Below are 12,556 nucleotides of genomic sequence, written 5' to 3'. Positions count from 1 at the left end.
CTATATTATAAATGCTAACAAAATAGTCTCCATAAAACTAGAGAGAGATGCAATATCTTTCCCCTAATAAGGAGGTTTGAAACAAAACTAGAAATTTTTATTGAAAGCCCTATAATGCTTCATGATAACATTAGAACAGTTTTACCAGAATTCATCAATTGTTGATGATTTTCCTATTCTTAAATACATACACCCTAATACAAGTGACATTGCACTTTTGAGGGTTTTGTTTTTTCCCTACCTCTTAATATGAAATGACCTTTCACAAATTATTGTGACCTGAGGGTCTTTAAGAAATTAGGATGACCTTGTGTAGGCAAGAACTTGATTTTTCCGGGAATTCATGATTCTCCCTTTTTATTTGAGGCAAATGCTCTGTTTTGTCCCTATGATGCTTTTCTTTTGGGCCTAAAGAGCTTGATGATGCTGTTTGCCTGAAGTCCCCCATAGCACTTTAATACCAAATGATGACTGACCGTTTTGCAATTATATATAAAACTATATTTGTTGTAAAAGTCAATCACTTTTACCTTATCTCCAGCTTTCTCTGTGTCATTCTCACCTCAAAATAGCTTCTAGTAAATCTGAAAGGTCGACAATAAATGTTGACATTTAAACAATGGAAGTGAAATAAAATCAGATTTTTTTCTGAGAATTTCATGATTAACCCTTGATATATTTGGGCATGAAAACTTTGCAGAGCGAAGTTCATAGATACTAGCTTTATACAAAAGCATTGTTTTCAAAAACTATTTTGCTGAAGAATTGGTTAGGAAAGCTAAGTACACTTTTTTTTTCATATAAGATTCTCTCTGTATAATTTTTCTTTTGCTACATCCACCTCTTATCCCAAATAATTAATGAAAAAACATACCAAATGTCTGCATCTTCCACTCTTACCCTAGAGGCCAGTAGTTGAAGCATCTGATTCTGACTTGTCATCCTACAGACCAGGGGTTGGCAAATTTTGTGAAGGACTAGAGAGTAAATGTTTTAGGCTTTACAGGCCACAGGGTCTCTGTTGCATATTAGTCTTTGTTTTATTTTTGGTTTCGTTTTGTTTACAACCCTTTAAAAATGTAAAAATGATTCTTAGCTCAGAGGCATATGAAACAGGAAGCCAGCCAGTGTGGGCAGAAATTTGCAACTCCTGTTATATAGACTTAAGGATGGAGATCTGGAGGTGAGCATTATGCCCAAGGTCATGTAACTAGTTAGTGGTAGGGGCAGCCACAAGAACCCTAGATTTTTAGGGCAGTCATTTTTTTCTACTATGTGTGTTATACAAATTTTACCATCTTCTTTCTGATAATTATGTTGCATTTTTGAGCCACTATGAAACCTCTATCTTCTTATTCCCTCTAAGCTTCAAGTTTATATACTTATTTGAATTTATTTTTTTGCTGCTTGAATTTGAAGGGGCAGTATGAATGGTTGTTTAAATAAAATGCTTAATCCAGGGAGTTGGCATGTTTAAATTGGAATGTGGGAGATGTGTTAAATGATTTCAGACTATTATAATGGGAGCTTCTTTTTTGTTTTGTTTTATTTATTTGTTGTTGAGACTTTGGCTTTGTTTTAAGACTTTTCATGTGTATGTTTTATGACTTGATTTAAATACTATTATAACTGCTTTGGCCTTTGATAGCATTGTTATAGATTAATCTGTTCTAGCTTTTTGTAATGTTCATATTTTAAGATATATTTGAAATGATTACATTAAGCATTTTTTGTGCTTAGAATAAATTCATTTTATTTTTTTTAGGACGCATGGGAATAAATTTCCATCATCCAGGAACAGATAATATTATGGCACTTAACAGTAAGTTTCATATGAAATATTCTATAAAATTAGCAGTCAAGTTTGCAGCATATGGTTTCTACTGTCTTAATTGTTCATTACATTTCATTCTTCCACTGAACTCAGTAAAGTCTGTTATTCTATACGAGTGCTTCTCAAAGTGTGGTCCCTGGACCAGCAGCATCAGTGTCACTTGGAACTTATTAAAAATGCAAAATCTCAGGCACCACTGTAGGCCTACTAAATCAGAAGCTTTAAGGATGGAGCCCAGAAATCTGTGTATTAACGAGTCCTATATGTCTGCAGTCCCCAACCCCTAGTCTGTGGCCTGTTAGGAACCAGGCCGTACAGCAGGAGGTGAGTGGTGGGGTGACCCAGCTCTGCAGGCTACATCTGGCCTACCAACTGTTTTTGTAAATGAAGTTTTATTGGAACATAGCCACACCCATTCATTTATGGATTGTCTAAGGCTACTTTTTTGCTACAAAGGCAGAGCCCAAAAAGTCTAAACTATTTGCTATCTGGCCCTTTATAGAAAATTTTTGCCAGCCCCTGCTCTATACTGTTGGGATGGGGGAAAAAAGGAGGGAAGTGAAGGGAGAGGTGGAATGGGATAGAGAATGTAATGAATGAATCAGCTTATTTATACATAACTCAGAATTTTCTCATTGTGGTCGATAGCTAACAGGTGTTTCAAGCCGGACATCCAGGGGTCTCCCATTAGTGGAATTTGCATGATATGGGTGTCAACAGCTTTGCAGGTTAGAAACAGTTTTGTCACTATAATTGTTGGATCAAGTTTTTAAGCATCTGAAGCTTATTAACCAGAAAGTCATTGTATTAATTAACACTGGAAGAAATATCTGGCTGGTATCAACTCTCCCTCCTAGTGTCTATGGATCAAATAGCTTTGCAGAATAACAGTCTCTAAATGGAAATTGTCTCTTTTCAGAAAGACCTATTGAGTCTCTCAAGATTTAATTTTCTCCTCTAGCAGATTGTCCCCTCATACTGCCAGATAATACAAACTAACTCTTGATACACGTAGGAGACATGCTGGGTAAATCTAGGGTTGTGTACAATATTTATATTCCTTTCCCTCTCTTGAGTAAGTATGTTAAAATGCCATTGGAGTGCCTTAGGACAGATTTTAGGTCATCTCTAAAATATATAGTCCATATTTCCTTGGTTCCTATTTACCAAAGAGCACTGCTGAGAATCACTGGCAGTGCTTGATGATGCTAAGCCACTCATGCATGTTTTTTTCCAGATAGCTGGTATCTCCTCCTTTGATGGTCTTGGAGACAATAAAAATTTCAAAGTGTCTACCTCTAATTTCCAAAAGAAGAGTCACTATACATTTAGATTATGCTAACTCTGATTATTTTTTTAGTGGGATGGGAATTAATAAGCATGCGTGGCTGGGCTAGGTGGCTCACGCTTGTAATCCTAGTACATTGGGAGGCCAAGGCAGAAGGATCGCTTGAGCCCAGGAGGTCAAGACCAGCCTGGGCAACAGCGAGACCCTGTCCTTACAAATAATAAAAGAATTAGCCAAACATGGTGGCACATGCCTGTAGTCCCACCTTCTTGGGAGGCTGGAGCAGGAGGATCACTTGAGCCCAGGAGTTGGAGGTTGCTGTGAGCTGTGATTACACACTGCACTTTAACCCAGGCAATCAGAGCGAGACTCTGTCTGAATAAAGATAAAATAAACATGCTTAACTTGCTGATCTTCAGCAATAATTAATTGTGAAAAGACTTCAGTTAAATGATGGGATTTCAAGTCGAAGATAAAAGAACAAAATGGTGTGGTAGTGTGTCTGCTTGAAGAAACGAGTGTGTATCTGAGAAGACCTAATTTGACACAACGTGAATCCTCACTGCAAGAGGGAGGAGATATAATTTGTGATTTTCTGTGCAAAAATGAAGCTTATAAGATATTTTTCTTTTAAAAAAGTTTTGATTCTCTTTGATTTAATTCTCTGCTTTCAAATAAGAGCTATCCTTATGTTCTTTCCACTTTGTGCATGTTGCTTAAATACCCTTTTTAGCCTCAGTTTCTTTATCTGTGAGACAAGGGGACTGATTAGGTAATCTTAATGATTGCTTTCAGCATGAAGATTCTCTGATTTCTGTAATATTTTTAAAAGTACCAAAAGGGTCATTTTGCTGATCTATATGATGTGTTGATGAGTTATATGTAGTTTGCAACATGATGGCAGATTATCAGAGTACATCAATCTTCAAGTGGCTGTGTGGGTGCTACCCAAGGTTGACGAACCCTATTGACTCCTCAAAATAAATCATACAGACAACCAGAGTTTGATGTTTACGTTACTTACCATCAGTTTTCTTTCAAAGTTGACTCTAATTTGAGGTGATCAGAACACAGATATCCTCTTTGATAGGTACTTGTGGGACCTGCAGGCTTTGACACATTTGCTAGGATGAACCTTTTTTTCCCTTTTGTGTAGCTGAGCCTAATCCATCTGGCGACTTATATGTGTAGTACACGCACAAATATACCTTCGTATTTTTTGTCTTCCTTTTTATGCCTACAATGTGTTGGCTCAACAGTTATTGTCCTGTGACTGGTCTGCCCTTCCTTTCCCTCAGTCTTCATATAGGAATAATTCAGATGCAGTAACAAATCACTGAAACTTTATTCAGAATTTGTAATTATTGGAATGGACTAGGTTAAAGTTCACCTGTATTTTCAGAAGAGGAGGGACTGGCTAAGAAAATTAAAGTGAATTAGATAGTAATTTTTCTTAAAAAAAGAAACATGAGTCAGTTGTAGTTCCTTCTTTCTTACCGTTTTTTGCTATGCAAAATCCATGCTTCCTAACTCTCTACAGAAAGCTGCCATTCGCTGTATCTTTGAAAAAAATTTTCCATCCTTCTCCTACTTCTTTGACCTCACCAAAACCTGATTCTCTCCTGAAGTTACTATGTTCTCAGCTCTCCTAACTTGATGGGAAAGACAGGTGTCATGGTAAGCATTCTCACTTCTCAGTATTTCTTCCCAACTTTGAATGGGCCAATTTCCCTTTTTTTTTTTTTTTTTTTTTTTGGTGTTCCTAGTGTATGCCTTCCAGTTATACTTTCCTCTGAGAATCACCCCTGCCGATGTCATTTAGAAGACAGAAAATGGCTTGGAAGAGGGGGATAGAATACCAACTACAGGAAACAAACAGGAGTTAACCAGTAAACCTAATAGACATTGAGGGTGTGGAAAGACTGGTGAGGTTTGTGTAAAGCCAAAGTATCTGCTGATTTTTCCTTTCAAAAGAATGAATCTAGTAAGAATTAGTAGGCCAACTTTTGGGGAGGAACCTAAGAGACACCTCTAAGTTTTGATTGAAGTTTTGGCATCTCCCAAAAATATTAGGTCCTCAAGTATTGTAGAATATAGAAAAGGAGGTAGGGTGGAAGAAACTCTAATTCACGAGTAAGACCTGCCACTTGTACAGTGTTTCCAAAATAAAGTTCTGAAACAATGTGCCCTTTACACTTAAACAGGTAACATATTTTTCTTGACTTTTAAATAATTCTGCTCACTATGCATCATCATCTTTACTTTTAAAGCAAAAACACTGGTAATGTATTTTATTTTATTACTGCTTTCCGGCAGTCTAGTGAGAGTGTTTCTAGCTACATATGGTGGTAGTAATTCTATTAGCTAGATTTTTCTTTTTTAAAAAATTTTTCTTAAATTTTATTTTTAATTGACAGGTAATAATTGTATATATTTATGGGGTACAATGTGATGTTTTTATGTATGTTCACATGATGAAATGATTAATTAAGCTAATGAATCTATCTATCACCTCACATACTTATTTTTTGCCAGCCAGATTTTTCTAACACTAATCGTAAAGTGTTTTTGTTTTGGGTTTGTTTTTTACATTCTAAATGTAGAGTAGGTTTAGCAGTTGTGAGCTTGTACAGGATTAATGCTTGACTTGGTGATTTTTTCTCCATCATGTTGATCCTTAGAAAAGGATATTGGAGCCTCCATTGATGGGTCAAGTAAACCAAATCTATGGTCAAATTAGTGTTCAAAACCAGAATGCTTGGTGGTCTCAATTTACTCTGAAATATCACTGCCAAGTGTATCCACTTTATTCCATTTGACTGCTCAACTCCTCTTTTTCCAAGTAGAAAATGAGCTTGGGAAAACAGATAAATGCCAGTTTCTTGATGAGTACCAAATTGAAAACACAGGCAGCAGTGTGGCTGAGGGATAGTATCATTCAGCTGCAGGGAAGGTATCTTCCAAGCAGGCTGGAAGGTCTGTAAAACCTGAAGATGCAGCAATCAGTTAGCATAGGTGTAAAAGCACTGTCTAGAGACAGGCAGATATGATTTCCGTCCTTTACAAACTGTATGCGCCACATTCTTAACTCCTGTTTACCTCTGATTTCTTCCCCTGTAAAATGCAGCTGATGAACGCTAATGTGGCTGTATATAAATCTTGTAAAGCTTAGCATAGAGCCTGACTTGTAGATAATGCTAATGTGAGCTGCTGTTGTGATTGCTTGCATCAGCTTTATTGTTGCCTTTTTAAAATCTTCCTTTCTTTGCTTGTTAGTTTCCAAAATAAAAGTTTATCTTATACTGGTTCTATTTAGATAGGTGTTTCCTGATGGACTTTAAGGCAGCATACTATAAGTCATCTCACAGGCTAGAATAGTTTATTGGGGTACAGTCCCATCTGTTTTTATGTGAATCTTTTTTTCTGAATAAGATACTACCTATCACTTGACTTTGGAACATGCACCTTCTTTGGGGCCTACAGCTCTTTCTCAATTGTTATATATCTTGTGCTGTTGTCACTTTAAAAATTGCCTTACACTGCTGTTTGGAATGTAAAATGGTACAGCTGATATTGGACCTCCAGTTCTTGGTTCCTGAGTCAATGGAAATTGGCATGAGACCAGAAAGATTTAGGCAGGCAAGGCTTTACTGGGGCTTCTTGTTTGAACAAAAAGGGAAGCAGTGCTGGTTAAGGGGGCAACCAAGACTGGCTCCCTGAACAAAGGGCTGGGGAACTTTTCTGGGGTTATAAAGAGAGAAGTAGGTGTCAGCTTTGAAGTCCTCACATGTAGAGGTGGGTTTCTGTTGGCAGTTGTGTACTTGGTGGTCATGGCAGTCATGCTTCTTCCTGTATCACCTATATCATTACCCTCTTAAATCTCCACTCCTGGGGGTGATTTTTGACATTAAAATGAGATTACAGTGAGGGGAAGGTCAGGGTAAGGTCAGGATGGGGTCTTTTCTGGCTTGAGGTAGTTAGATCCAGATAGGTCTGGTTTCTTCACAGCCAGCTTCTTTATCAGCATCTTGCTTCAGTGATCCTGGAAGACATTACTCAAGAAACAATTTGTGGTTTTTTGTTTGTTTGTTTTTTGAGACAGGGTCTCACTCTTGCTCAGGCAGTCCTCCTGCCCCGGCGTCTCAGAGTGCTAGGATTGTAGGAGTGAGCCACCTCGCCAGACTAAGAAACAGACGATTTGGCCCCCTCTATATATGGGTATGGGCTGAATTCCAGTGGCTAGGTCATTTGTTTTTTTCTCTTCTATAGTTAATTAGACTGGGTCATGCTGCCCCATGTTGCTTTCCTTGGTCAGAAGGGAGGCCCAAGTCCTGTCCCTGTACTGTCGCACAGCCACTTTGGAAAATAATTTGTCAGTTTCTTAAAAAGTTAAACATGTACCTACCATATGATGCAGTAGTTCTCCTAGGAATCTACCCATGAGAAAAAATGAAAACATGTGTCTGTATAAAGACATGTATGTGAATATTCAAAGCGGCATTATATATAATAGCTCAAAACTGTAAATAATCAAATGTCTCTCAAGTGGAGAATGGATTAACAAATTGTGATACATCCATGCAGTGGAATACTACTCAGCAATAAAAAGGAATGAACTGTTAATACATGCAACAACGTAAGTGACTCTTTCACAATTATGCTAAGTTAAAAAGCTAGACAAAAAGTACATATTAGAAATTTCCATTAATATAAAATTCTAGAGAATGTAAACTAATTTATAGTGACATATAATACAACAGCTTCAAGAAGGGAATGTGATATTGTCTTTTTTCAGAGGACAAAAGTGAGGGCTTAGATCTTGGAAGAGTCATGTGATAAGGATAGCTTCTGGTGAAGCAAGTTTCTGAATCTCCTTAAATCTCAGTTTATTTTATTTTTTTATTTTTTAAAGTGGGGGAAGTGAGGTTCAATTTACCTTTTTTTTTTGAGACAGAGTCTCACTCTGTAACCCTGGGTAGAGTGCAGTGGCATCATCGTAGCTCACTAGAACCTCAAACTCATGGCTCAAGGGATCCTCCTGCCTCAGCCTCCCAAGTAGCTGGGACTACAGGCACGCACCACCATGCCCGGTTAATTTTTTCTGTTTTCAGTAGAGATGGGGTCTCTCTTGCTCAGGCTGGTCTTGAACTCCTGAGCTCAAGCCTCCTAGAGTACTAGGATTACAGGCGTGAGCCACCACGCCCAGCCTAAACCTCAGTTTAAAAACCTACAAGTAGGCAGTTATTATACTCTGACTACCTACTTATTTTTGTGAGATTCAGTTGAAGTAAGGCACTTGTAAAAATCAGGTATTACTACTGCCACATTTGGGAAGTGGGGGCAAAATCTTACCCAGAGAAGATACTGCCAATGAGTGACTGTTTTTTTTGTTTTTTTTTTAGATAGTATCTTTGTCATGAAACAGAGGTTCAATATTATTTAAAAGTTTTTTTACTATTCCTTTTGTGAGATCATTCAGGTTGTATTTAGAGTCTATTTCAACCAAGTTATAAGAGATTAAGAAATCTGAAGTGCCACTTTCCCTTTGACAGGAAGAGGTGATTATTTATCCTCACTCTTCCTGATCAAAGTATATAGCAATGATAAATTGAAGGATCCTAGAATAAAACCTGGACAGTTGAAGATTTAAAATTTTGGTATCTTAAACCAAAAAGACAAGGTTGCTGATTGTTAAACAGCTTATACACAGCTCACGCATCAGGAAACTTGGAACTTTAGGTTATGCCGTCTTCATGTTTTCCCTCTTAATAATGCCTTGAAGATATTTGGAGGGTTTTGCTTATATTTCTGTTTGAACTGAGGGCTGCCAGTGCATTTATTCAATCAAAAGAGGAAATGTGAAAGGGTATTGGTGTGAAACACTTGGTGTTGGTAAAGACTTCTGTGTGGCTGCAGGGCCTCCTCTTCCCCCTCCCTTTCATGCTCTGCCGGGAGTGAACTCCTTGGGGAGAAGTTCAGCTAAGAGGAAGTGGCAGAGAGGGAGCTAAGCACATGATGCCAGAATGGAAATAGTGCCAGCTTTGCTAGAATTCCAAATGGAATTTTCCAGAATTTGAAGAACACCTTTGTTCTTTATGCCCTGTGAGTAGATATAACTAAATAATTTCTTAGCGATGCACTAAGGTAGTGAAAGAATTATTTTCAGATTCTTAGATTAAAGATATTTTCTTTGAGAATTTTGAACTTTCTGAAGGCAAGATTCAGTGTTTCTGGTTTTTTTGTTTGTTTGTTTTAATTTTTTGAGACAAGGCCTCACTCTATTGCTCAGGCTAGAGTACAGTGGCATCATCATAGCTCACAGGAACCTCAAACTCCTAAGCTCAAGCAATCCTCTCACCTCAGCCTCTTGAGTAGCCAGAACTAAAGGCGTGTACCACCATGCCCGGCTTATTTTTAAATATTTTTGTAGAGATAGGAGTCTTGCTATGTTGCCCAGGCTGGTCTTGAACTCCTGGCCTCAAATGATCCTCCGACTTTAGCCTCCCAAAGTACTAGGATTATAGGTGTGAGTCACCAGAGTAGGCTAGTGCTTCCGTTTCTATCTGAATAGAATTAGAAGTAAAACTAGTATACAGTTATGATATGAATACGTTGTAAATGATGGCTAATTTAAAAGTGAAAAATGGTAGTTGGAGGGATATGTAATATTCTGTGACTTAAAGTACTGGTTTCAAATCATTATACATGGATGTTGTACACGTGGATGTGGTGACAGACCTAAGAGATTGTTGTTTTGTTCTGACCTTGTCATTCTACAGATGAGAAAGCTGAGGTTCAAGAGGCTATATGAATTGGCCAGGGTGATGTGATGGGGCCAGGAGCAGAACCTCCTGCCTGCAAGTTGAGGGTGGTACTTTTGCTTTAAATACTTAAAATTGTTAAGAGTGGTTGTATTATTTTTGAACTACTCTAACAGAAGCACACAAATTCATTGTCTTTGGGAAAACAGTTTTTCTGTTACTGCTTGTAACCTTGTTTTTAATTTAAATAATACTGACTATTAAGCTCTGAATGCTTAATACATTTTAATTTCCTGAAAAATAGAGTAGTAAACCTGGTCTGTATGGCCTGATATTGAACATTGTAAATAAGTGAAGTCTGAAATATTCTTGACTAACTTTATTCCATGTAAGTTCCTTGTTTGTGAATATATCTAAAGTGATAATATTAGGGGGTTCCAACCCAATAATAAAGATGCAGGAAACTGATAAGTTACTTACTTTTCCCTCTGGACTTCCCTGTTTTGGTCATTTGCACTTGTGTAGACAGTAGAAACTGGACTTCCCATTTATAGCACTCACTACACTTATCTAATGTTGGTGTTTCTCTTTAATACGTGTGTTTCAAGAGACCAGCCTTTATTCACAGCTCGTCCCTGGCTTCAGATGTGATGCCTGGCCCATTGAGTAGGCACTCAGTATGGGAGACCAAAAGAAGGGAGGGAAAGATATCTCAGTGAGACTGTAAAAAGCACTGTGTAACAGTCTTAGAGAATATCCAATGCACCTTAATTCTTTCCTACAGGATTTGCTTCAGCTGTTCCTCGTGAAAGATGGTAATAAGATGTATAAATCTAGCAATTAACCATTTACAAACTGCTTTCACAGACCTCTGTACTTTTGTAGTGCTTACTACAGTTTGCCAGGACATGGTCAAAACCCACTTTTCTTGAGCACCAATTTTGCCCCAGGATTATTCTCTTATCTAAATGAAACAGGGCCAAATGATGGACTAGTGTGTGAAACTAAAATGCAGTTTTTAAGATAAAGCTGGAGACTTTACAGGGCTTTCTAGATTTCTGTAAGTTTTAAGGATGCTCCATGGTTCATTTTCCTCTGCCGTTGTGATACTTTGGAAGAAAATTTGAGAATGATGTTTCTTCATTTCATTTTTACTGCAACCCTGTTTCAAACATGGCAGTATTTTCATTTTCTAAAAAAGGTAAAGCAACTTGCTGGTGTCAAACAGCCAGCAAATAGCCATATAAAGCTTAGGCACACAGATTATTCTGCCAACCAGTGTGATTTTTATGCTTTTACTTTTCCCAAAAAGATCACTCAAGTTTCATTTAATTCTTTTATAACAATTAAATAAATAAAATTTTATTGATAGTGGGGAATCAGTGTACTTCCAAAAGTGATCAGTTTTACTTTTAGAGCCTAGTCCCTCTTGTTAGCAGCAGGAATTTTAACCACACTTTCATGCAGGCCTCTAGTACCTGCAGAAGGGGAGTTTGAGACTTGAACGTAGGAAGTGCAAAGGGTCCCTAGGTAAACTTAAGTAGGCAAAACTTTGCCTTCTGTTACTCTCCACACACATATACCTTTGTGATCTGACTAAAGTTTGTGGTTTTGTATTTTTTTTTTTCAGCCTAGTATGGTAGAAATAATGAACTTTGGGGTGGGGAGGCAGACAGTTCTGAGTTTAAATCCTGAATCCATCACTTACTTGCGAGGTGACCTTGGGACAAGTTACCTGTTTTTTACTTTAAATGGACACTTTAACCCCTCTTTACAAATTACAAGGTTAAGTGTGTAGTGTTCCTATCACCATATTTGGAGAAGTACCCACCAAGCAAATGTTAGTCTTTCTTCCTTCCCTATTCTATCCTCTTCCCTCCTCCTTCCTTTTGGGTTAGCAGTAATTCTCAATCCCAGCTATATAATCAAAATGGGAACCAAAACAGAAAATACTCACGCCTGGACCCCACTCAGAGACTGTAATGTCATTGGTCTGGGATGAAACCTGCTTGTGGAGGGTGGGTGAGGTGTGGATGGAAAGGACCAGAATTGGAAGTACGTCTGTCTTTATCTGAGGATGAAGGAGCCAAGTAGTATAGGGAATGTGCTGTGATTTCCCTTGCATTCCTTCTTTTCCTTCAAGGCAATATGGTAAATGTAGTTTAGAAAGTAACTTAACACTAGGTGTATGTGGACGCTGCAAAGTGATATAGTGAAGCCTTGAACTTACGTTTTGGACAAGATGTGAAGAATAATAGTGGATGGAAATGGACAATGGACTACAGAAAGTAGTTTCCTGAGGTGGAATCTACTCCTGGTAAAGATGGTGAGAACATTGTTGAAATGACAACAAAGGATTTAGACTGTTACATAAGCTTAGTTGCTAAAACAGCTGCAGGGTTTGAGAGAATGGACTCTAATTTTGAAAGAAGTCTTGTGGGTAAAATGCTGTCAAACAGCATCACATGGCACAGAGAAATCTTTCATGAAAGGAAGAGTCAGTCAATGTGGCAAACTTCATTGTCGTCTCATTTTAAGAGGTTTCCACAGCCACTCCAACCTTCAGCAACCATCACCCTAATAAGTTAACAGCCATCAACATCGAGACAAAACCCTACACCAGCAAAAAATGATAACTCATTGAAGGCTCAGATGATCATTCACTTTTTTTTT

General features: G+C 37.8%; 1 protein-coding gene across 2 annotated transcripts in view; it reads left to right on the top strand.

Moving 5' to 3' along the window:
• CPEB3 (cytoplasmic polyadenylation element binding protein 3) overlaps nucleotides 1–12,556 on the top strand; it is a 190,155-nt gene that overhangs the window by 86,906 nt on the left and 90,693 nt on the right. For both annotated transcript variants that reach the window (XM_012659719.1, XM_012659718.1), the window contains one exon: nucleotides 1,766–1,822. In XM_012659719.1, coding sequence (XP_012515173.1) covers nucleotides 1,766–1,822 — 57 coding nt within the window. The remainder of the gene's footprint in view (nucleotides 1–1,765; nucleotides 1,823–12,556) is intronic.

The sequence above is a fragment of the Propithecus coquereli genome, unplaced genomic scaffold (genome assembly GCF_000956105.1).
Source record: "Propithecus coquereli isolate 6110/MARCELLA unplaced genomic scaffold, Pcoq_1.0 Scaffold63, whole genome shotgun sequence".
NCBI classification, from domain to species: Eukaryota; Metazoa; Chordata; class Mammalia; order Primates; family Indriidae; genus Propithecus; species Propithecus coquereli.
This window is presented reverse-complemented; position numbering and strand designations above follow the sequence as displayed.